At 44.3% G+C, this 25,339-nt stretch overlaps 2 protein-coding genes across 3 annotated transcripts in view; one reads left to right on the top strand and one right to left on the bottom strand.

The window, feature by feature from the left end:
- The window catches only part of LOC144506118 (dnaJ homolog subfamily C member 15-like), a 37,401-nt gene extending 31,260 nt beyond the window's left edge, over nt 1–6,141 (bottom strand). The window contains exons 1-2 of the mRNA XM_078231942.1: nt 5,292–6,141; nt 704–755 (exon numbers count right to left, since the gene is read on the bottom strand). The gene's annotated coding sequence lies outside the window, so the exon portion shown is untranslated. The remainder of the gene's footprint in view (nt 1–703; nt 756–5,291) is intronic.
- Nucleotides 6,142–6,490: 349 nt separating this feature from the next.
- Nucleotides 6,491–25,339, top strand: part of cdadc1 (cytidine and dCMP deaminase domain containing 1) — a 39,243-nt gene continuing 20,394 nt past the window's right edge. Inside the window, exons 1-4 of one of the 2 annotated variants that reach the window (XM_078232181.1) lie at nt 6,491–6,722; nt 10,016–10,107; nt 16,318–16,495; nt 17,330–17,908. In XM_078232181.1, the coding sequence (XP_078088307.1) occupies nt 6,638–6,722; nt 10,016–10,107; nt 16,318–16,495; nt 17,330–17,908 (934 nt within the window). In that variant the 5' untranslated portion in view covers nt 6,491–6,637. The remainder of the gene's footprint in view (nt 6,723–10,015; nt 10,108–16,317; nt 16,496–17,329; nt 17,909–25,339) is intronic. The other variant, XM_078232182.1, reaches the window with a different exon arrangement.

Here is a 25,339-nt window from a genome sequence, read left to right as displayed (position 1 = left end):
CAATCCCACCGACCACAATCCTAGCCCCATATCCCTACATATTTACCTACTAATCCCTCTAACCTACACATCTCAGGTAACTAAGGGGCAATTTTTTTTAGCATGGCCAATCAACCTAACCCGCACATCTTTGGACTGTGGGAGGAAACTGGAGCACCCGGAGGAAACCCACGCAGACACAAGGAGAATGTGCAAACTCCACACAGACAGTGACCCAAGCCAGGAATCGAACCCAGGTCCCTGGAGCTGTGAAGCAGCAGTGCTAACCACTGTGCTACCGTGCCGCCCCTTGATACTTGATTCAGGCTAACACCCTAGCTCTGTACCATACTAAGCGAGTACTACACAGTCAGAGGTACTGACTTTAGAATGAGATGTGCAACCAAGGCCTCATCAGCATCTGAATGTAAAAGGTTCTGTGCCATTGTTTGAAAAAATTCAAGGGAGATTATCCTCAGTGTCTGCCTAACATTTGTCAACCACTAAAACAGATTATCTGGTCATTTTCTCATTCTTGTTTGTGGAAGCTTGCTGTATGCAAACAGGCTAAATGTTCCCTACATCACAATAAAAGCTATACTTAGCGGACTATTTTGGGAAGCTTTTAAGGGCTATATAAATGCAAGACTTTGTTTCTTTCAGCATAGATAAAGGACCACACCAGTTTGTTAAGAACTGCAGAGGTGCAAAGTCATTGCCTTACCTGCAAATGCTGCAGCTGCAACACCAAGTCCAACTGCTATCAGCTTTCCACCCTGTGAACGGAACAAAAAAAATCTTTGTTCAGAAAAATGCAATTTAAAATAGGTAGATACAAATAAACAGAGCAACAAACTCATTGTTCCCTGGTGAAACTGCATCTTCATTTTGCAAACCAGGAATGCACAATCACATATCAGGTAGAGGTAGGTATTGTCTCTCATTGCATCAGATTTCTCCACACATAGATAAATGGTATAAATGAGAAACTAATAACAGTCCTAGCTGCACAATTATTGGTACTAGGCATCGGTAAACTATGTAGTTGATAGCTTTAAGTTTGGTTCTTACAAATCTGCCCCTATGCTCTCTGATCTTGGGTAAATGGGATGTCTCATTGCAGGATTGGAGAAAGTTCTGAGCATTTTCTGATCTGGTTGAATCAGCTGAATAGTTAAGGGTACATACAAAAGGCACCGTCCATAACGCAGGCCTAAATCATAGAATAGAAAGAGGCCATTCGGCCCATCGAGTCTGCACCGACCACAATCCCACCCAGACCCTACCCCCATATCCCTACATATTTTACCCACTAATCCCCCTAACCTACGCATCTCAGGACACTAAGGGGCAATTTTAGCATAGCCAATCAACCTGACCCGCACATCTTTGGACTGTGGGAGGAAACCGGAGCACCCGGAGGAAACCCACGCAGACATGAGGAGAATGTGCAAACTCCACACAGACAGTGACCCAAGCCGGGAATCGAACCCAGGTCCCTGGAGCTGTGAAGCAGCAGTGCTAACCACTGTGCTACCGTGCCGCCCCCAGGTAAGTGCAGATTGTTCGAGATTATCGCTTTCAGACTATGTTGGAGTATTTCATTGCTGATAGAGATTCCACTGCGTATCAGGTGAATGATACCTACTTTTGTGGACTACTTAGCAGTGGGTTTGGCAACTCAACCATGTTGATTCATTGTCAGGCCTGCTCAACATAAAATTCAATATTCTCTGTATAAATATTCTAACCACAATATGTTAAAGAAACTTCAATCATCTGGACTTTGTGCCAAAATTTTGATGAAAGCCCAGTTTCAAAATAACAAGACATTTAGTTGGGATTGCCCAAGCAGTTCTACTCTAGCCCATGTGTTCTCAGAACCCCTCTCCCATTCACCTATTATTCTAGGGATTATCTGTAGAAAGTAGTTGGGCATATACAATGGGAGTCCCACCAGTGATGTTTTCTTACATGGGGGAATGGATAGAAAACCTCGTAAAAGCTGGAAAACACATGGAACCATAAGGCTGAGTGTGTTCTTAAAAACATGAGGCAGAAAAGGGATAGTTTCTTTAGGTTTCAGGGCAGGAGGGCATCAAGGTCATTTTTCTTTTATTCATTCTGGGGATATGGGCATCATTAGCAAGGCTGGCATATATTGCCCATCACCAGTTGGACTGAAAAGGTGGTGGTACTTGTCCCTGAACACTGCAGTCTGTAATGGTCTGATTGTCCCCCACGCAGTGCTGTTATGAAGTGGAGTTGCCGGCGTTGGACTCGGGTAGGAACAGTAAGTAGTTTCACAATACCAGGTTAAAGTCCAACAGGTTTATTTGGTAGCACGAGCTTTCGGAGCACTGCCCCTTCATCAGGTGAGTGCAGGATTTGTTTCACAAACAGGGCCAAGTTCCGCACACATCCCGGCCTCAACCGGGATCTTGGGTTCATGTCACACTATCTGTAACCCCCACGACTTGCCTGGGCTTGCAAAATCTCACTAACTGTCCTGGTTGGAGACAATTCACACCTTTTTAACCTGTGCTTAACCCTCTCTCCACTCACATTGTCTGCACCTTTAAAGACTTGATCACCTGTTAAGACTCGCATTCCAACCATTACCTTGTAATTGAGTTTGTGTCTATATATGTCCTGTTTGTGAAACAAATCCTGCACTCACCTGATGAAGGGGCAGCGCTCCGAAAGCTCGTGCTACCAAATAAACCTGTTGGACTTTAACCTGGTGCTGTGAAACTACTTACAGTGCTGTTAGGTTTAGAATGTTGGAATTTTGACCCAGCAACAATGAAAGAACAGTAATGTACTTCCAAGTCAAGATAATTTGTGATTTGAAGAGGAACTTAACAGTAGTGGTGTTTCCATACTTCTGCTGCCCTTGTCCTTTGAGGTGGTTACAGTTGTGGGTTTGGGAGATGCTGCCAAAAAAGCCTTCGTGAGTTGCTGCAGTGCATCTTTTGGATGGTACACATTGCAACCACAGTACATTGGTTTTGGTGGCAGGAATGAATGCTTAAAGTGGTGAATGAGCTGCCATTCGCAGACTACTTTATTCCCAATGCCACTGCTTCACCTATCCAGACATGTGGACAGTATTCCCTTATACTCCTGACGTGCCTGAGAAGTGCTGGTGATGGAGAACTCGGAATGTCAGGAAGCCTGCTCTAGTAGCCATTACATGTATGTGAACCGTCCAACTGAGTTATTCATCAATGATGACATCCAGAATGTTGATAGTGGGTGCTGGTAATGTCATTGAATGTCAAAAAGAGGTAGTTGCCTCATTTAGAGCCATATTTTGTTTTGGCAATTTTAAGTTATATGCAAATTAGTGGGAATATGGATTCATAAGTAGCCCAGAAGTAGGCACAAGAACATAAGAATTGCTGGACTCACTTTGCAAAACTTCTGAAATTGAATCCAGTTGACCTAATTCAGCGTTTATATGTTGAAAGGCCAACACAGGCCTTATTGTCTTGCAGCTTCAGGCTCTTAGTAACTTGACGGTATGGCTGTCTTTGGTTAATTTCACACAGGGACTCAAGTGGTTAGCAACAGTAGAAGCAATGCTGATCCAGTTTTGTAAGAGAGGTTGTTATTACTAGCAGGTATATACACACACATTAAAATTATGAAAAATCTAATGATAATGGCGGTGTCAATAAGGGTTCCGCCACTAACCGTAGCTTCTTATATTCCAACTCTAATTCCATAGCGCCAACCACTAACTCTCATACCTAACCAACAACCCTAATCACCTACCCTAGACCCAACATAGGAATTAGGAGCAGGAGTGAACCACTCAGCCACTCAGCCCCTCAAGCCTGTTCTGTCATTGAATAAGGTCATGGCTGATCTCATTGTAACCTCAACTCCACATTCCCGCCTATCCCTGATAATCTTTCACCCATTGCTACTCAATAAGCCTTAAAAATATTCAGACTGCTTCTACTGCCTTTTGAGGAAAAGAGTTCCAAAGGCCCACGACTGAGAAAAGAATTCTAATTTGTCATAAATGAGCACCCCCTTAATTTTTAAACAATGCCTCCCCCGCCACCCGCCCCACAGTTCTAGATTCTCCCGCAAGAGGAAATATCATCTCCACATCCACCCTCTAAGGATCACCAAGCCAAGATCTCATTGTAAATAGGAGCTGTTAACACTAAAGAAAGAGTGCCTCAGGACCTCCCAAAGCACTTTATAACCAGTGAAGCACAATTTTGGCCACGACACCAGATATCATTCCTCTGCTCATCTTCTAAATTGTGCCAGATTTTACATTCATCCAAGACGGTGGATGTGGCCTCTGTTTAACATCTCATCTGAAAGTCTGCAACTTCGACAACAGTTCCTTAGTATTACACTGAAATATTGGGCTAGATTCAAGCCTGCACTAAAGTCTCATAAAGAGGATTTAAACCTTCTAACTCAAAGCTAAGAATGCTATCGCTGACATCAAATTCAGCCCCTCCCTCCCCAACCCCCTTCCCTCGTCACCCCCACCCTCCTCACCCCCCCACCTCCTCACTCCCCCCTCCCTCCTCATTCCCCCTCCCTCCTCACTCCCCCTCCCTCCTCACCCCCCCACCACCCTCCCTCCTCACCCCCCCACCCACCTCCCTCCTCATCCACCTCCCTCCCTCAGCCCCCCACCTCCTCACCCCCCCCACCTCCTCACCTTCACTCTTCCTCACCCCCCTCCTCAACCCCCTCCCTCCTCACTGGCCCCAACCCCGCTCCCTCCTCACCCCCCAACCCTCCTCCCTCCTCACCCCCCAACACCCCCTCCCTCCTCACCCTTCCCCACCCATCTCCCTCCCTCACCCCCCCCCCACCTCTTCACCTCCACTCTTCCTCACCCCTCACCCCCCTCCTCAACCCCCTCCCTCCTCACCGGCCCCAACCCCGTCCCTCCTCACCCCCCCAACACCCTCCCTCCTCACCCTCCCAACCCCACTCCCTCCTCACCCCCAACCCTCCTCACCCCCAACCCTCCTCACCCCCCAACCCCACTCCCTCCTCAACCCCCAACCCTCCTCACCCCCCAACCCCCCTCCCTCCTCACCCCCCACCCCCCTCCTCACCCCCCACCCCCCTCCTCACCCCCTCTCTCCTCACCCCCCCAACCCCCCTCCCTCCTCAACCCCCCAACCCCCCTCCCTCCTCAACCCCCCAACCCCCCTCCCTCCTCAACCCCCCAACCCCCCTCCCTCCTCAACCCCCCAACCCCCCTCCCTCCTCAACCCCCCTCCAGGCCACACCTGGAGTACTGTGTACAGTTCTGGTCTCCTTACTTGAGAAAGGATATGCTGGCACTGGAGGGGGTGCAGAGGAGATTCACGAGGTTGATTCCGGAGTTGAGAGAGTTGGCTTATGAGGAGAGATCGAGTAGACTGGGGCTATACTCTTTCAAATTCAGAGGAATGAGGGGAGATCTTATAGAAAATATAAGATTATGAAGGGAATAGATAAGATAGAAGCAGGGAAGTTGTTTCCACTGGTGGGTGAAACTAGAACTAGGGGGCATGGCCTCAAAATAAGAGGGAGCAGATTTAGGACTGAGTTGAGGAGGAACGTCTTCACACAAAGAGTTGTGAATCTGTGGAATTCCCTGCCCAGTGAAGCAGTTGAGGCTACCTCATTGAATGTTTTTAAGGCAAGGATAGATAAATTTTTGAACAGTAAAGGAATTAAGGGTTATGGTGAGCGGGGCGGGTAAGTGCAGCTGAGTCCACAAAAAGATCAGCCATGATCTTACTGAATGGCGGAGCAGGCTCGAGGGGCCAGATGGCCCTACTCCTGCTCCTAGTTCTTACGTGCAACGACTTTCACAATCACAGTAAGTCCCAACTGTGGTTGACAGTCGATTAAATATTGTAAAAATGTCGTCACCCTCCGCCGACACACAGCGGCAGCAGTGGCTACCAACTGCAGCATCTTCCAAGGCCGCCAGCTCTGTCACTGAGAAGGACAGTGAGAAATTTAACACCAGGTTAAAGTCCAACAGGTTTATTTGGTAGCAAATACCAATGAAGGACACCACCTAAAAGCTACCCTCTATTGGCCTCTCTGTCAGGTTGCAGAGCACTTTAAACTGCTGCTCTCCTTAGCCCCGCCCCATGCTCACACTAGCCGTTCCCCCCCACTAAACTCCTCCCTCTCCCCCCTCCCCCCTTTGCCCCGCCCCTGTCCTTTCCCCGCCCAATCCCCTTGCCACGCCCCCTGCTCTCCTTGTCACGGGCACGCTCTCCTTGCCCACCTTCCCCGCCACATTCCTTTGCCCCGCCCCTGTCCTTTCCCCGCCCAATCCCCTTGCCACGCCCCCTGCTCTCCTTGTCACGGGCACGCTCTCCTTGCCCACCTTCCCCGCCACGTTCCTTTGCCCCGCCCCCCCCCCGTTCTCATTGGCCGCTCCCCTTCCCCGCCCCTTAGGAGGCCCCTCCTCCACCCGCGTCACACTCGAGGATAACACGTCATGACGCACTGAGGATTGCTAGGGGGAAGCTGCGACGTTTGCTGGTCTGTTTTGGCTCTGTTCCCTTGCCTCTCCTCCCCGGGTCACTCACAGTGTGTCAGCGCCCCCGGGTCGGCCACAGCTCGCACACCCCCCCCCCCCGCAAGTGGCAGCCGCACTGAGACCATGAATCAATTCCAGGAGCCAGCGCACACGGCTCGGGCTGGAGGGCAGAAGGAGACAAGCACACAGACCGAATGTAACGCCAGAGGTGAGTGGGAAGAGGAGGGCAGTGAGTCGTTCCTGCTGATCCCTGTCAGGGGGGACCAGGTGCCATGGACTGGGGCTGGCGACTAGGTCAGGAAGGTACGTGACCAGGGTCTAGGCCACAGCTGGGGAACTCTGCCAGGATCATGGGACTGAGGCTATGGGACCAGGGATTGCTGCCATAGTTAAGGAACTGGGACCAGATGTCAAGAGGGGGAGGGGGGTGGTAGGGACCAGATGTGAGGGTTTTCACTTCAGGATTGGTCTAGGGCTCCCTGGGGCTGGTGTCGGGGACTACTGATGCCAAGGTCAGACTGTGGCCAGGGTGCCAAGGATTAAGAGGACCAAGGCATCAGGATTCTGTGTCTTCTATTTTTGTAAGAAGTTTAACAACACCAGGTTAAAGTCCAACAGGTTTATTTGGTAGCAAAAGCCACACAAGCTTTCGGAGCTCTAAGCCCCTTCTTCAGGTGAGTGGGAATTCTGTTCACAAACAGAGCTTATAAAGACACAGACTCAATTTACATGAATAATGGTTGGAATGCGAATACTTACAACTAATCAAGTCTTTAAGAAACAAAACAATGTGAATGGAGAGAGCATCAAGACAGGCTAAAAAGATGTGTATTGTCTCTATTTTTGTGCCAGTCAATAGTTTTTTTTAAACTAGTTGGTAGCATTAACGTCCACCGTGACCTTAACTAATTGTGTTGACAACCTCACAAACCATTTGGCACCTAGGAGTTGTAATGGAATTACTTAAATGAATCATTCCGGTTATCAATCTTCATGTCTGATAACCCGTATTTTATGAGCTGAAATGTCCCAATTAAATAGAGAAAACCAAGGCCATCACTCAGTACATAAACCTCAAACTCTGTTCCCTTGCCACTAATTTCATCTTTCTGCCGCCTTTAGACTGAACAAAACTGCAACTTTGGTGTCCTAGTTGATCTCCTTCAAGCAAATCGTACTGTACAACGACTGATTCAGGCTCCTCCATCGCCATTTCTGGATATAAGACCACAAGACATAGGAGCAGAATTAGGCCACTCGGCCCATTGAGTCTGCTGCGCCATTCAATCATGGCTGATATTTTTCTCGTCCCCATAAACCCCTGATCCCCTTGTCAATCAAGAATCTATCTCAGTCTTAAAGACACTCAATGACCTGACCTCCACAGCCTCCTGCAGTAAAGATTTCCACAGATTCACCACTCTCTGGCTGAAGAAATTCCGCATATCCAAATCCACCAGAAGCGATGGTGCAGTATATATTCGACACGGAGTTGTCCTGGGACTTTTTATGTAACATTTGACTCTGGATCCCATGAAGTTAATTTCATTTTATTATTGTCACATGTATTAGTATACAGTGAGAAGTATTGATTCTTGCGTGCTATACAAACAAAGCATACCGTTCATAAAGGAGGAAACGAGAGAGAGTGCAGAATGTAGTGTCAGTCATGGCTAGGGTGTAGAGAAAGATCAACTTAGCGTGAGGTAGGTCCATTCAAAAGTCTGATGGCAGCAGGGAAGAAGCAGTTCTTGAGTCGATTGCTACATGACCTCAGACTTTTGTCTCTCTTCACCCCCCCCCCCAATGGAAAAAGGTAGAAGAGAGTATGCCCAGAGTGCATGGGGTCCTTAATTATGCTGGCTGCTTTGCGAGGGCAGTGGGAAGTGTAGACAGAGTCAATGGATGGGAGGCTGGTTTGCGTGATGGATTGGGCTACATTCATGACCTTTTGTAATCTCTTGCGGTCTTGGGCAGAGCAGGAGCCATACCAAGCTGTGATACAACCAGAAAGAATGCTTTCTGTGGTGCATCTGTAAAAGTTAGAGAGCTGAAGCTAACATGCCAAATTTCCTTAGTCTTCTGAGAAAGTAGAAGCGTTGGTGGGCTTTCTTAACTATAGTGTCGGTATGGAGGGACCAGGACAGTTGTTGATGATCTGGATGCCTAAAAACTTGAAGAACAGCATTTTCTGTTGGCCTCAGGTGTGATCTTACAAGCCTCGGGGGGGGCATGCTGGTAAAATTCTGACTGTGGCTTTAAGAACAGGCCAGAGGCTGGGTATTTTGTGGTGACTTACTCAGCTCTCTAGTGACTGGTCACCATCTGTAAGGTGCAAGTCAGGAATGTGACGGAATACTTTCCTCTTGCCTGGATGAGTGCAACACTCAAAGAAACTCAATACCATCCAGGACAAAGCAGCTCACTTGTTTGGCACCCCATCCACTGCTTTAAACATTCACTGCCTCCAACACAGACATACTATAGTTGTAGAGTGTACCATTTACAAAGTGTACTATAGCAGCTCACCAAGGCTTTTTCAACAGCACCTTTCATTCATGTGACCTCTACCACCTAGAAAGGTGGCATATGGGACCACCATCTGTAAGTATCCCAGAAACACACACCATCCTGTCTAGGACCTATATTGCTGTTCCTTTGCTGCTGGGTCAAAAACCTGGAACTCCCTTACTAACGGTACAGTGGATGCACCTACACCAGGTGGACTGTAACAGTTCAGGAAGAAGGTTCACCATCATCTTAAGGATATTTAGGGATGATCATTAACTGCTGACTTTGCCAGTCACACTTGCTTCCCATGAAAAATAAAAAAACACTTTGGCCTAACAAATGCTGACACCTCATCCATGTGCTTGTTACTTCCAGACTCAACCAATCCAATCTTATGACCATTCTCCCAACTTCTGCAGTGTGTAGATATGAGCTCATCCAAAAATCCCATTCACTGATCTATGTTGGTCCCAAAGGCCATGTTCAAGTTAAAATTCATGTTTTTGCTCTGCCACCCCTCCATCCCAAAATTTGTAACTTCCTTCAACCTCACTGCCTTGACTCAGAATTCTTCTTTCCTTCACTTATCACATCTTGTACAACCTGTCCTTGCTTTACCCAACAATTGGTAGCTGTTCCTTTAACAGTAGATCCATGCTCTAAAATTCCCTTCCTCAATCTCTCCACCCCTTTTTCCCAGTCTATTCTGGGATCTTCCTTTTAAACCTACATATTTGACCCCACCTAATATTTCTCCTTTGTTTTTGCATTCAATTTTTTGAATGCTTACACATCTCTGAAGCACCTTTGGTCATTTTTCTGTTCAAGGAACTTGCATAAATACAAGCTGTTTCTGTAGGAAGGCAGGTCATGGTATTTTACTGCACTTGATTACTTCAGTACTGGTTTCACTTTTGATAAATTAATCTCATCAGCACAGAGACTTAATTTAGTAATGTGCAATTTAACAGTGACTTTTTTATTTCCCAGGTCTCAGCCCTAGGCTTTCAAAAGTAAACCTTTTCACACTCCTTAGTTTGTGGATGGAACTTTTTCCAAACAATGAACAAAAGACAATTCAGGTACAGTATTTGTCCAACTGATCATACTCAAGATGGCAGCTAAATATTATGAAAAGGTGCATGGATTATATGTTGGTTGATATATTATATCACTTAACGCCAACGCATTGGGTTCTATTATAATTTTCTCATTATTTCAGTCAGCGATTAAGATAGCTCTTACATTATTAATCATTTTGCGTGTAATCCTAGTCAGATTCACTGCTGTACATTTTTCTGCACATGAGCAGTTTTTGTATGTTGACTATATACGGCCACAGGCTGGGTACTATGAAATTCCACAGGCCTATAAGTACATAAATGGGGTATTAATGCAGATCAATTGATGGACTTTGCCCCGAAAGGGGACTTAACATGCTTTTCAGGAAATTCTTCGTTTGCATATACATGTGAGTGAAATACGTTTTGCCTATTGAGCTAAAACTTTATTAAAGGGCAATTAAGGGGACCATGTGTAAATTTCCACAACATTGGATTTTTGCATGCATTGCATATGTTACATACGATAATACATTGAATTACTAAGCAATTGAGCAGCTACCAGCATACTTGTTGCCATTTAGTACACTTTCACAGGATGTTATATTAATGTATGTGTTGAAATTGCATAGAACGAGTGCCGGATAATCATGCATAGAATGGGTGACTTGCAGACTAAATGTTTGAAGTGACAATGCCATGGATGTTTTGGGCTGCTTTGTTTGTATAATATGGCCTGGAGAAGGTTTCCCGACTTGCCTTACTATTGAAATTGTTGAGCGACAGTAAGGAACCTTGCAAAACCAGGAGGACACTGCCGGACAAGGACCACAAACAGCACAGTAGTGCATAGAAAGTTTTGTATCAACTTCTCTTTCTTCCTTAAAAGTGATTCTTGAATCGGTCTGAGACTGTGAATACAGTACCAAGGTAAAATCCGTGACTTTGCTAGTGCACTAATGGGATGTTAGTGCCTAAATTAGTCTGTTATTGGTATATGTACTGATATTTGTATGAATAGCAAAAGGCTACTGTACAGGTACAGCAAATAATTAGAAAAAACTAATAGAATGTTATCATTTATTGTGAGGGAAATTGATTACGAAAGTAGGAAGGTTACACTTCAGGTGTACAGGGCATTGGTAAGACCACATCTGGAGTATTGTGTACAGTATTGGTCTCCTTATTTATGGAAAGATGTAAGTGTGTTATAAGCAATTCTGAGAAGGTTTGCTAGACTAATACCAGGAATGGACAAGTTGTCTTATGAGGAAAAGTTGGACAGGGTTAGGTTTGTATCCACTGGAGTTTAGAAGAGTAAGAGGCAACTTGATCAAAATCTTTAAGATCCTGACGGGTCTTGACAGGGTGGATATGGAGAGGATGTTTCCTCTTGTGGGAGAATCTAGAACTAGGGGTCGCTGTTTAAAAATAAAGGGTCCCTCATTTAAACCAGAGATGAGGGGAAAAAAATTTCCCTGGGGGTCATGAGTCTTTGAAACTCTTTTCTTCAAAAGGCAATGGAAGTAGAGCCTTTGGATATTTTTAAGGCAAAGCTATATTAAGGTTATTGGGAGGAGACAGAAATGTGGGGTTGAAGTTACAGTCCGATCAGTCATGATTCCTACTGAATGGTGGAGCAAGCTCGATGGGCCAAGAAGCTATATCCTGCTCCTATTTTGTATATTCGTATTTAGACATTTATCTATGACTTGCAACATTTTATCAGGTCCATGTGTATCTAACCTGTTCCTTTACTTCACACTTATGTAAGTTACATTTATGCTCCATTTGGACCACATTCCTGAATGGATTAATATGTTTGGAATTTCCTATTAAGGAATTGAGGTCAGCCATATTAAACTGCAGTGTTGATCTCTTTCACTTCTGTTGCCACCTGGCAGCTATTTGCACACTTCACGTCACATCTATTGAGTATGTAAATCTTATTAAGTCTCTATTGTTGCCACCCATGATTGCATTAAGCTCAGACAAGGTATTTCCTTTGTAGCCTCTTCATTGAAGAGGCGGCACGGTGGCACCTTGGTTAGCACTGCTGCCTCACAGCGCCAAGATTCAGGGTTCGATTTCAGTCTTGGCCGACTGTCAGCATGTTCTCCCCATGTCTGCGTGGGTTTCCTCTGGGTGTTCCGGTATCTTCCCACAGTGCAAAATGTGCAGGTTAGGTGGATTGGCCATGCTAAATGCATGGGCTTGCAGGGATAGGGTGGGGGAATGGGCCTTGGTAAAATGCTGTTTCGGAGATTCGGTGCAGACTTGATAGGCTGAATGGCCTCCTTCTGCATTATAGCTCCTCTGTTGCTGCCTTACCCACATTGCTGAATGATTTCACAAACCATGTTATAGATGGCCACAATGTGATTAAGTAGTGACTGAAAAACGCCTACAGTTGCGTACATGTTCTTGGAATGTCATTTAGTAGGAAACGCTCAGCTTAAAATAGTACATGTGCATACCTTCCAAGAATGTTACTATCCCAAAGGGAGGTCATTTAATTTGTGCAATTCACTCCTGAGTTGCATCATCAGTAGGTGGGACTGGTGCTTAACAGTTTGACAATGGAATTTAAAATATAATCTTGGGAAAGCTAAAATAACCCAGGGAAAATAGTTAAATACCAGTTGTGCAGGAAAAGGAATGAAATGTTAGCGTGAAAAACAACCTGGACGTGTACACAGTTACCACGTCAGTCCCCAATTGTTGATTTAATATCGTCAGAACAGAAAGTAATCATTTCCAATACTTTGTATATTTAGTTAACTTTGGAAATGGGTTAAGAATTGAGCATGAGTTTCAAATATGAATGCTGTCTCCATGATAGCTTCGAATCTGTGTTTTCTTTGGACGAGGAAATCCCAAGTTTGCTGCTAGCCTGTGCTGAATTCAGTGGTCGCAGTAGCTGGGCGCTGCGATGCCACAGTGCCTTAGTGGATAGGTAGCACAAGTCTGGAAGATTTTCGCTCCTTATAGTTATACAGTAACCTCTACTGGAAATATGTGCATGTGGTTAGAATTGGGCTGGGCTGCAATGTTTCCCAGCTGCTCTCCTACCAGTCCTCACCCTACCCCAGGATAGTCTTGCATGATTGATAACACTTGGATTCATTAGAGAGAGCAACCAAAGCTGGTATTGCCATTCTGATGGTATCTTGAGGTGAGAGAGCAGAAATTTGAGGGCGGAGGGAGGTGAATGGGTATGTTCAGGTCAAATTCATTACGAGCCTGAATCTGGGAGGAGTGGAGAAAGAGAGAAAAATGCTAACTTTTATTTGTACAAACTAAACAGTGGCAAGCTTAAAAAATATACACACCCACATTTGTAAGGATGCACTCTAAATGATCCAATCTTTTGACCCATTTAGAATAAACTGAAAAATATTTGAAACCTCTTAGTGAAATTGTGTTGCTCTTGGGTATATGTTTTCCCCTTTATAATTGGTCCCAAATACCCATTATTCTCTTGCCAATCACTCATGCTATTGCCGTTGAGTACATAGATGATCTCAGAATTAGCACTGGGTTGAATGTTGCAAGTTGAGGTTGGGATGTTGAGAGAGGTCTGTTGTGTAAATAATAATATCCTGAGCTCTTTAAGACTCTGGTGAACGCCCAAAGCAGACAAACTTGCTTCAATCTTATTTGAAGGATCACAGTATTCTTCTGGTACCAACGAAAGATCAGGCAGCATGCTTTAATGACTATCGGCCAGTGGCTCTGACATCCATCATTATGAAGTGCTTTGAAAGGTTAGTCATGGCACAAATCAATTCCAGCCTCCCAGATTGTCTGGATCCACTACAGTTCGCCTACCGCTGCAACAGGTCCACAGCAGACACCATCTCCCTGGCCCTACATTCAACTCTGGAATACCTAGATAACAAAGACACCTATGTCAAACTCCTACTTATTGACTACAGTTCATGCTTCAACACCATTATTCCTATGAAACTCATCTCCAAACTCCGTGGCCTGGGGCTCAGCTTCTCCCTTTGCGACTGGACCCTTGACTTCCTAACCCACAGGCTGCAATCAGTAAAGATAGGCAACAACACCTCCACAATCATCCTCAACACTGGTACCACACAAGGCTGTGTCCTCAGCCCTTTACTATACTCCTTATAATGTGGAGATGCCGGCATTGGACTGGGGTGGGCTCAGTAAGCAGTCTCACAACACCAGGTTAAAGTCCAACAGGTTTATTTGGAATCACAAGCTTTCGGAGTGCTGCTAAAACATCACTCACCTGATGAAGGAGCAGCGCTCCAAAAGCTTGTGATTCCAAATAAACCTGTTGGACTTTAACCTGGTATTATGAGACTTCTTACTTTATACTCCTTATGTACCTATGACTGTGTAGCCAAATTCCCCTCCAACTCGATTTTCAAGTTTGTCGATAACACCACCATAGTGGGTCGAACCTCAAACAATGACAAGACTGAGTACAGGAAAGAGAGCATTGAGTAACTGGTGTAATGACAATAACCTCTCCCTCAATATCAACAAAATGAAGGAGTACAAACTAAACAGCTTGCCACTGTTTAGTTTGTACAAATAAAAGTTAGCATTTTTCTCTCTTTCTCCACTCCTCCCAGATTCAGGCACGTAATGAATTTGACCTGAACATACCCATTCACCTCCCTCCCCCCTCAAATTTCTGTTCTCTCGCCTGAAGACACCATCAGAATGGCAATACCAGCTTTGGTTGCTCTCTCTCTAATGAATCCAAGTGTGTATCAATCATGCAAGACAGGAAGCATTGTGGAGGACATGCCCCTGTCTACATCAATGAGGATGAAGTAAAAACGGTCGAGCGCTTTTTAGGCGTCCAGATCACCACCAATCTGTCCTGGTCCCTCCATGACAGTTAAGAAAGCCCCACCAACGCCTCTACTTTCTCAGAAGACTAAGGAAATTTGACATGTTGCTACGACTCTCACCAACTTTTACAGGTACACCATAGAAAGTATTCTTTCTGGTTGTATCACAGCTTGGTATGGCTCCTGCTCTATCTAAAACTGCAATAGACCACAAAGGGTTGTGAATGAAGCCCAGTCCATTACTCAAACCAGCCTCCCACCCATTGACTCTGTCTACACTTCCCGCTGCCTCGGTAAAGCAGCCAGCATAATCAAGGACCACATGCATCCCGGATATACTCTCTCCCAACTTCGTCTGTCGGGAAAAAGATACAAAAGTCTGAGGACACATACCAACCGACTCAAGAACAGCTTCTTCCCTGCTGCCATCAGACTTTTGAATGGACCTACCTTGCATTAAGTTGATCTTTCTCTGCGCCGTAGCTATGATTGTAACACTACATTCCGCACTCTCTCCTTTCCTTCTCTATGTACGGTATGCTTTGTCTGTATAGTGTGCAAGAAACAATACTTCTCACTGCATATCAATACATATGATAATAATAAATCAAATCAAAGTGAGTGGATGAGATACCCATTCAAAATTGTTGTCTCCCACCATCACCTCAGATTCCAGCATCCACAGTATTTTGACTTTATCCAATTTTCTGATAATTGCTACAGTTACCATTTTTCTGTATATCATTAATGATGAAGAATAATGTAACATAAGGGAAAAATGCCACTGTTATTTGTTTGTACCTCAGTTGTTTTAATTAAATCTCAGATGTGGGCATTACAGGGCAGACTGGTATTTGTTGTCCTGCCCAGTTGTTCTGAGAAGATGGTGAGCTGTGACCTTACTGTAGGTCTATGTAGTGTAGGTAGACGCAGTGCTTTTAGGGAGAGAGGGAGTTCCATTATTTTAATCCAGTAACAATGCAGGAACAGCAATATATGTCCATGTCAGGTTGATGTGTGACTTGGAGGGGTACTTGGAAGTGACAGTGTTTCCATGGATCTGCTGCCCTTTTGGTAGTGGCGGTCTTGGATTTGAGTTGCCTTGTCCTGGCTGGTGTCGAGCTTCGAGTGTGTTGCAGGTGTATCCATCCAGACAAGTGGAGAGTATTCCATCACATTCCTGAATTGGTGGTTAGGTCTTGGGGAGCCACTAATCGAGCTACTCGCCGCATATTACCCAACTTCTGGCCCGCTGTTATACCTATGGCATTTATGTGACTGATCCAGTTTGTCAAGTCCTAGCTGTTAATTGTTTAGAACTTTCACGTCAGACATCTTATTTGCAGTAATTTCTGGTTTTATTTCCTATTCATTGAGTGTTTTTCAATTTTAGAGGCGAAGAAATGGCCTAGTTGTTGTGCACAGTTCAAAGATTATTGGCCTACACTGTTCAAGCACAGAGCTGCATGCAGGCCAAATTGCTGTTGTCAAACACGGGTCCAGGATGAAAGATTGTGATCTCTATTTCTCAAGGAAACCATGCTCAACCTGTTTAAAGATGGTCTTGAATGGTAAGTTCAAAGAAATATTTAATAACACATAATACCACATAATAGATTTATTAACAAAATTGCACCCTCATGGGCATCCGTGGGTCAGTGGCAGTGTGGACATGAAATTGGCTAAGAGACAAAAAGCAGAGAGTAATGGTGAACAGCTGTTTTTGGACAGGAGGAAAATATAGTGTGTTGTTTCCCAGAGGTTAGGAGAGTCGGTTAGCTCAGTTGGCTGGACAGCTGGTTCACGATGCAGCACGGCGTCAACAGCGCAGGTTCAATTCCCATAGTGGCTGAAGTCATTCCTGAAAGCCCCGCCTTCTCAACCTTGCCCCTAGATGTGGTGACCCTCAGATTAAAATCGCCAGCTTCCCCCCTCAAAATGGGAGAGCAGCCTATGGTCATCTGGGACTATGGCAACTCTACCTATATAGTAACAACCTGTATGGGGACATAATTTCAAACTTTTCAGAGGACACAAACCTTGGAAATCTAGTCAACAGTGAGGAGTATAGTTGCAGATTTTAGGAGGACATAGACTGATGAAATGGGCAGTCCAACGGCAGATGAAATTTAATGCAGAGAAATTTGAAGTGATGCATTTTGGAAGCAAAAATGAGTGAATATGAACTTTCAAAATTGGTTATTGAATGTATATTTGAACAGGAATAGTTTGCAGGGTTATGGTTAAAGAGCAGAGGATTGGGACTCATTGGATAAACGGCAATATAGGCACTTTGTGCTAAATAATTTCCTTCTGTATTATGATTCCATTAAATATAATTGCAATCAAACAAATGTCCGCTTTTATTTCTATTCATCATTTTTTTCTAAACAATTTAATTCTAGCTGGAGTCAATCGAATATCATACTGGCCTGGTGATCCTGAGATAAGTCTAGCTGAGGACAAGGTACTGAATGATTTCTGCTCAGATGCAAAGTTAGACGCTAAAGCTGTGGAAAGACTCAAATCCAATAGTCGTGCACGTGTCTGCACCTTGCTTCAGCCTCTGGCTTATAACATGCTTCAGTTTGTCGAAGAAACTTCAAAGAAGTGTGAGTTTTTGCAAAGCATAGTCGACTTGGACCCAGATTTTAAACTTGAGGACTTTTTTACCAAGTGCAGAAGAAATCGATTGCAGGAATTTGAGAAATTGTTTTTGATTCCCAACAGCGAGGCTCACAAAGAAATTTTGAAAACAGTTGGCTTAGAAAATGTTTGTGACGATGTTCACTTCACTAACTTGAGGCATAAAATGGAAGACCTTGTCTTTTTATTAGCAACCATCGACTGTAGTGTTCCAAAATATGAGACATTCAGATTTTATTGTGATTCAGACAGAGCATGTGACGAGCACACAAACAATGAATTCCAAGACTTTGCAAGACACTGCATGGTTCAAGCCAGGTTATTGGCTTATCGGACAGGTGAGAGGATCAGTTTGGTCTTTTACAGATATATGAAGCTAATATATGATTCTAAAGTGTCATCTTTAACATTAACTAACTAAGGTGGCACGGTGGCACAGTGGTTAGCACTGCTGCCTCACAGTGCCAGGGACCCGGGTTTGATTCCCGGCTTGGGTCACTTTCTGTGTGAAGTTTGCACGTTCTCCCTGTGTCTGTGTGGGTTTCCTCCAGGTGCTCTGGTTTCCTCCCACAGTCCAAAGACGTGCAGGTTAGATGAGTTGGCCATGCTAAATTCACCCTCAGTGTAGCCAAACAGGCGCCGGAGTGTGGCGACTAGGGGATTTTCACAGTGTTAATATAAGTCTACTTGTGGCTAATAAATAAACTTTAACTTGCATTTAAGAAGTGTCATACACAATGCCAGGACATCTCAAAGTGCTTTACTGCCAATGGTGTTTCAAATTGAATCCAATGCAGAAAACGCAGCAGTGAGTTTGTGCACAATTAATTTCCATTAACCGCAATGTGACAATGATCAGATATTCTGTTTCGTGATGTTGGCTGAGAAATAAATATTGGTCGAGATTCTGGGGAGAATTCCCCTGCTTTTCTTATCATATCTTCATATCTTTTGGGTCAACCTGAGAGGGTAGCCTTAGTTTAATGTTTCAGATAAACAATAGTCCTGCACTACCAGGACAGTTTGTTGGTGTCTGTGTGGGTTTCCTCCGGATGCTCCGGTTTTCTCCCACAATCCAAAGATGTGCGGGTTAGGTTGATTGGCCATGCTAAAATTGACCCTAGTGTCAGGGGGATTAGCAGGGTAAATATGTGGGGTTACGGGAATAGGGCCTGGGTGGGATTGTAGACTTGATGGGCCGAATAGCCTCCTGCACTGTAGGATTCTATGATTACGGCATTGAAGTATCAACCTAGATTTTATGCTATATCCAGCCTCTGCATTGGTGCTTAAAACAACAAACTACAGTGGTTGTAGAGCACTTGAGCATGTTCTGAGGTCATCAAAGGCATTATATGCATGCAAGTCTTTTTGTTTTCTTTTGAATATTTATAATTGTGAATGGTAAAATAGTAGTACAACATTTATGCTGATAAATTCTTTCCTCACAGGGTGGCAATCACTATCTGATGCCTTTGTTCCCCAAATTTTCTGACCCTTATAAAACTATTCATCCCAGGTAGCAACAATAGATATATCTCCAGATTCTTTTCTGGCTCAAGTTTGAAGCTGAGGCCTTTTGCCTCTCACAGAACAAGGTTGTGACCTCTTTCCCATCCCACCCCCAACACTACCATCCCCAGCATTTCTCATCATAGCACCACACTCTATTGGCTGTATTTGTCCCTTCAGATTAGCTTTTCTATGTCTCAGTTTACCTACCCACCCCCATCTGAATTTGTTTTCATCAGCACTTTCTTCTCCCACCTCTTCTCCCTCTCTTCGTTTTTCCCTTTATCACTTCTCCCACCTCTGACCTTCTCATTTCCGATCCTTTTAACTCCCTCCCTCTCTTCCTTCTCCCAGTCCACTTCTGCCCTCTCTTTCTCTCTTCCACTCCTCACCCTCTGGTGCTGGGGTTCTGCTCAGTTCCTCAAGCTTGAATCCTGCATTTGAAGTGCAAAGTTATAAATTCTGTATTTAGATGTTTTATTAAAGCTTGTTTTTATTGGTATCCTGTGGAATTGTAATTCTCAGAGAACCTGGCAAACGGGCAGAAAATAAAACACTTGAAATTTAAATAAAATAAAACACAAAAAAAGTTCACTCTCCCTTGTGAACCTACAGGTACCTAGAGTGCATTGCGATAACTTGCATTGCATGTCAACCAGATAGAAAAGGATCCAATAATTGAAAGATCTAGCTCTTAAATTCTGTAAATGGGAGAGATGCGTATGAGAATTGTAATTTTCGCCCATCTCCTGTATAATTCAGTACCCAATCAGTTGGAAATGCACAAATAATCCAGAGGCATGAGTAGCATGAGGAAAGAAAATCAAAAATGAGCACTTATTTTTGGCAATTATACAGTTTGAACTGTAATGTAACATTTCTGCGGTAAAGTGCTGTTTAGGAGGTTTGTCTTTGTCACTGAGGGGGACTAATTTTTTAATTAGGGCTGGATGGAAGTGTTTGAGTTGCTTTGAGCTCAAAGATTGCAACCAAAATCAAACCCAGACCATGCTGAACAGGTTGGAAGTTCTAGACAGTAGAGACTTGATGCTGGGCAAACATCACTGGGCACTGCGATCGCAACTGCAGGAACCTTAACTCCATTGTGAGCGGCAAAGCTGAAGGGGGAAATATTTCTGAAGAATGGAGAGAATAATTCTGGAGAAGGAGGCATCAACTAAGTCATTACACTTCAACCAAATGCTTTGGTGGTCTAGCAAAATAAATTGTATATAAATTTTGGCAAAGGAAGAATATAATTATTTGATGAGTCGTTTTCAAGCTAATACTATTAACTGTTGTATCTCAAATCTATATCTTTCAGTATCAATAACATACTATGTTTTTAACTTGTCAGTTATGGCTTCAACAAGTTTGCCCCACTGCCATGATAGGCAAACTGCCATTGTATATAGGCTGCTGTGAAATTATGGTAAACTTCGAAGAACTGTGTTGTACTGGGGATCGTGTGGTTGGACAAATAATGCAAGAGATTATGCATTTGAATTTCACAACAATTTGCCCACGAAAGGTTATGAAATTTTATTCAATAAAGTTGGTAATATTTGGACTGACAGCAAGAAAAAAATAACCACACCATCAAGAGCCGTGTGTAACTTTATAATGGGAGGAAAACAGCTACTTGGAATTCTGCCAACGCAATTAACCTCTATTCAGGTGCCCTATAAAGATCTCCTCAGACCCCAACGTAACCTCCAGTCCCCCTCAGTAACATGGAAGTATCTTTGCCCAAAATAGCATCAAAAATGTCTTTTAAATTGAATAATTTTTACATGAACCATTGAAATGTTTTCTTTGAGATTATCTGTCTGTTCCTGCTTCAACCCAGTCACAAGATGTGTAGGTTAGGAGGATTAGCGGGGTAAATATGTGGGGTTACGGGAATAGGGCCTGCGTAAGTTTAAAGTTTATTTATTTATTATTTTCACAAGTAGGCTTACATTAACACTGCAATGCAGTTACTGTGAAAATCCCCTAGTTGCCACACTCAGGCGCCTGTTCGGGTACACTGAGAAGGAATTTAGCATGGCCAGTGCACCTAACCAGCACATCCTTTGGACTGTGGGAGGAAACCGGAGCACCCAGAGGAAACCCCTGCAGACACGGGGAGAATGTGCAAACTCCTCACAGACAGTGACCTAAGCAGGATTCAAACCCTGGTTCCTGGCATTGTGAGGCAGCAATGCTAAGCACTGTGGCACCCTGTCAGAGAATCGGTGCAGACCTGATGGGCCGAATAGTCTACTTCTGCCCAGTTGGGATTCTATGATAAAACCCTGTCTTTCCTGGTCAATATACCCTCATCCAACCACCTATACATTTTCTGCCAGATTGTGGTGACATGGCGGTTGCATTCTGGAGATTGTAGTTTCAAAGGGTAAGGTGAAAACTAAAACCTTCACAATACATTTGTCCACAGGTGCTGGATATATTCTGTGTATCCAAACCTCCGATAACATTTCCAACTCTTGGAAGTGAGTCAGAATACCATGCCAATTCATAAGAATGAAAGCTAAGTTTCTGCAGGTTTATCAAACATGAAATGTCTCATTCTGCAGATAAAGTTTTTTTTTGTTGATTTCTGGTATTTTAAATTATACCCTGACGTGCATAGGTCTCCACATGTATGCTAACTCATTTGGGTCTTCTTCTCCGTTAACACTCTCAACCTCTCCCCTGCCTCCAGAGACCGCTTGCGTAAATTCCAGTGTCAGTTCAGTTGAGTCACAATTTATCCCAGTAAAATGTTTGGAAGACCATAAAGACATTATCTTTGGCCTACATCACAAGCTCAGTACCCTTGCTGCAGATTCCATTTCCCCTCCTGAGTCAGTATCTCAAGGCTGACCAGACAGTTTGTGCCATTTATGCCCATTCAACCCTGAGTTCACCTACTGATCCCATACCCTCGCCAAAATAAAGACCACATTCTAACTAGGTAACATTGTTTTCCTCTACCCTGCCGCAGCACATCTGCTGAAACTCTCAATCATGCCTATATCACCTCTTGGCTCCTTTCAAGGCCTTCCATAGTACCAACTTCTTTGAACAAGAGGTTGGTGGACTTTTCCTACTATCTCTTGTTATGACCGCAGCTGCTGTAAATTGCAAAGTTAACAAAACCTCAGTGGGAAACTTGGCTTACTGGGCCATACTTTTTTTTGTATCTAAAACAAGAAGAAAACTAACCTCAGCAACAAGCCCAGTAATTAAAAGTAAAGGATGTATTAACAACAAGAAAAGAATACTTAAGCTCACTTAAACTCTTACACTTAAACTCACAAAACATTCCCCCAAAAAAACTCTCAAGAGGCTTAGGGGTGATCTTATAGTGGTCTTTAAAATAATGAGGGGCATAGATCAGGTAGATAATCAACATCTTTTCCCAAAGGTTGGGGAGTCTAGAACTAGAGGGCATAAGTTTAAAGTGAGAGGGGAGATATACAAAAGAGTCCAGAGGGGCAAATATTTCACACACAGGGTGGTTAGTGTTTGGAACAAACTGCCAGAGGTAGTAGTAGAGGCGGGTACAATTACATGAGTAAGATTGGTATAAAGGGGTATGGGCCAAACATGGGCAATTGGGACTAGCTTAATGGTAAAAACTGGGCAGCAGAGACAAGTTGGGTCGAAGGGCCTATTTCCATGCTGTAAAGCTCTATGACTCCCTACTTGGTCAAACCCACAAGTAAACCCCACCCAACACTCCCTTATAGATGTTTAACAATACAAATCCAGTAATATTACCTCAAGGCAAGACTGCTGTCACTTTAATAAGGCATACCACACACCCTTTCAAATTTGCTTCCACTCTGCTGTGGAAATCCAAGACTTTAGCAAGATTGCTATTTATAGCCTTAACTTTTCTGGCTTGACTGGATAGTTGATTCAAACTGTATCTTCCCTCAGCCCAGAGCTAATTTCAGCAGGTCTTCCTCTCTTAGCCAACCCCCAAACTCTTAACATATTTCCTTGAATATCCATTTTACCCTTCATCTATAATTCCATTGTCCTTAGCACTTCTTTGAACTTTTCCAAAATATAAAAATCTTTAATGTTTTTCTATGGCCCCCCATTTTGGGTCAAACAAAACTTTACTTCCCTTGTTTATGAAACTTTTGCCCCTTGTTCACTTGTAAAACCTTTGCAAGCTGTAAAAGGCCTTTTACTCCCCTTTGAAGTTTAACAGCTGAAAACTACAGATCCCTAGGCATCTCCTAATGCAAATTTCTAAACCTAGCCTGCTTACTTATAAACCATTTGACCAGGAAAGTCTCCTTACAAATGTATGTATCAAGAAGTTTTAGTTCTTTTTCCTCTTCCAGACAAAAGGTCTCCATTAAACTTTTTCCATCTTCATTAAATCATTTAAACACAAAGCCTTCTTTATAGAATAACACAATACTCTACAGAAATATATTTTTAAAAATCCATTCTCACATTCCTCCTTTGTTTTGTTATTTATTTGGTTATACTTCTATGAAGTTCCTTGGGATATTTTTCCATATGAAAGACAGTGTAAATACAAATTGTGGTGCATATTATTTATTTTTGCGTTTTTATATAATACAATCCAGATAATTGCTAGAATCACTGAACAAAATGTGGTTCATTCAAATTGGAGCTTTTAAATTGATTCGCTGAGATATCTTTGATAGGGTGAGATTCTTCATCTGGGAAGACTCTAACGCTTGACAGTTTTTTCTGCAACAGATACACCTAATGTGCACCCCTCTCACTACCTTCCATTTGATGTGCTGTACTCAAGATCTTAAATTATAGACTCTATAATCCTGGGGAAAAAAATCATATTGGACTCGAAGCGTTAACTCTGTTTCCCTCTCCACACCTCAGACCTGCAGAGGTTTTCCAGCACTTGATTTTATTTTGAATTGTACGTACAAGAAATAGAAGTAGGAGTAGGCTACTGGGCCCTTCAGGCCTGCCCTGTCATTCAATGCGATCATGATCCTTAACCTTATTAATCCTCCTTCATTGCACAAAACCAAATCTAAAATAGCTGGTTCCTGGGTAAGTTCCACAACGTACTGCTCTTAAAATCACTGCAATCACTGATGCACTCCAAAAATGCTGCTTCTTTGCCACCCTTGCTGGTTTGATTTGTTCAATCAATATGCAGATTAAAATCTCCCATGGAATTGCAGTTCCCTTCAAACATGCCCCAGATGTTTCCCCATTTATACACTGACTTTGAGAGGCCACATTTTGGGGGTCGATAGACTACTCCCAACCTTGTTTCCTTCCCCTGCTATTCACAATTTCAACCCACTTGATTCTACATCGTTATCATGACTTGGCACTGCTCTGAAACCTTCCTCAATTAACAACACTACCCCAGCTCCTTTCCCCTTTGGCCCGTTCTTTTGGAACATTGTATTCCCTGGAATGTTGAGCACCCTGCAACCATGGCTGCAATTCTCCCAAAAGTGCTGAATTGGCGGGAAAACTGTTCTAGATCCCAACAGTTCTGTCAGTTCAGCTTCTCACCTGAATCTCCCCACTCAGTGCACTGCAGAGGTCCCAATTGTGAATATCATTAAAAATCCAGGAGGGGCGGGACCTATTCACGCCGGAGTCTGATAGTTCTGGAATTCTGCACATGTGCAGTGGTCCCGAACTGTCAGTCTCCCTGTTTGCTGGCCAGCTTAATCGCTGGCCAGCTCAGGACTCCCACAGTGTTGCCCCTCGAGCCCTCCCCACGGCCCGATCACGGCCACACAACAATTCCGGGGCCAGCCCTGATCCTGCCCGCCCTGCAGTGCCCCGATGTACATCCCACCCACTCCCCTCACCAGACCACCCCCCCCCCCCCCCCCCCCGCGCTCCCCCAGGAGACAGGTCCCCACCCCTCCAGCAGACCACCCCATCTCCAGCCTGCCCAATCACTGCCTTCCCTCCATCCCGAACTGATCCTGTCTGCAGAATGGCAGCAGGACCCCCCACCGATTGCGCTTAGGCCCTGCCCACAATAGGCCCTGTCCCCTTGGCACTGCCCGATGTCCAGTAGGCAGTGCCAAGGTGCCCCCTGGGCATGGACACTTTGCCCCTTGGGCAGTGCCAGGGGCCACAGCCTGGCCCATGCCCAGGGGGCATCAACCCCTGCCGCCCGACCTCCTGGGGGGGTCCCGATTGCCCCCCCCTTCATTCTGGCGGGGTCTCCCGCTAGTTCCCCGAACGTGGGGAGCTAGTCTAAACGCCGCTGGAATGAAATACTC

The sequence above is a fragment of the Mustelus asterias genome, chromosome 17 (genome assembly GCF_964213995.1).
Source record: "Mustelus asterias chromosome 17, sMusAst1.hap1.1, whole genome shotgun sequence".
Lineage (NCBI taxonomy): Eukaryota > Metazoa > Chordata > Chondrichthyes > Carcharhiniformes > Triakidae > Mustelus > Mustelus asterias.
The sequence above is the reverse complement of the archived record's forward strand: the minus strand, read 5'-3'. Positions and strand labels throughout refer to the sequence as shown.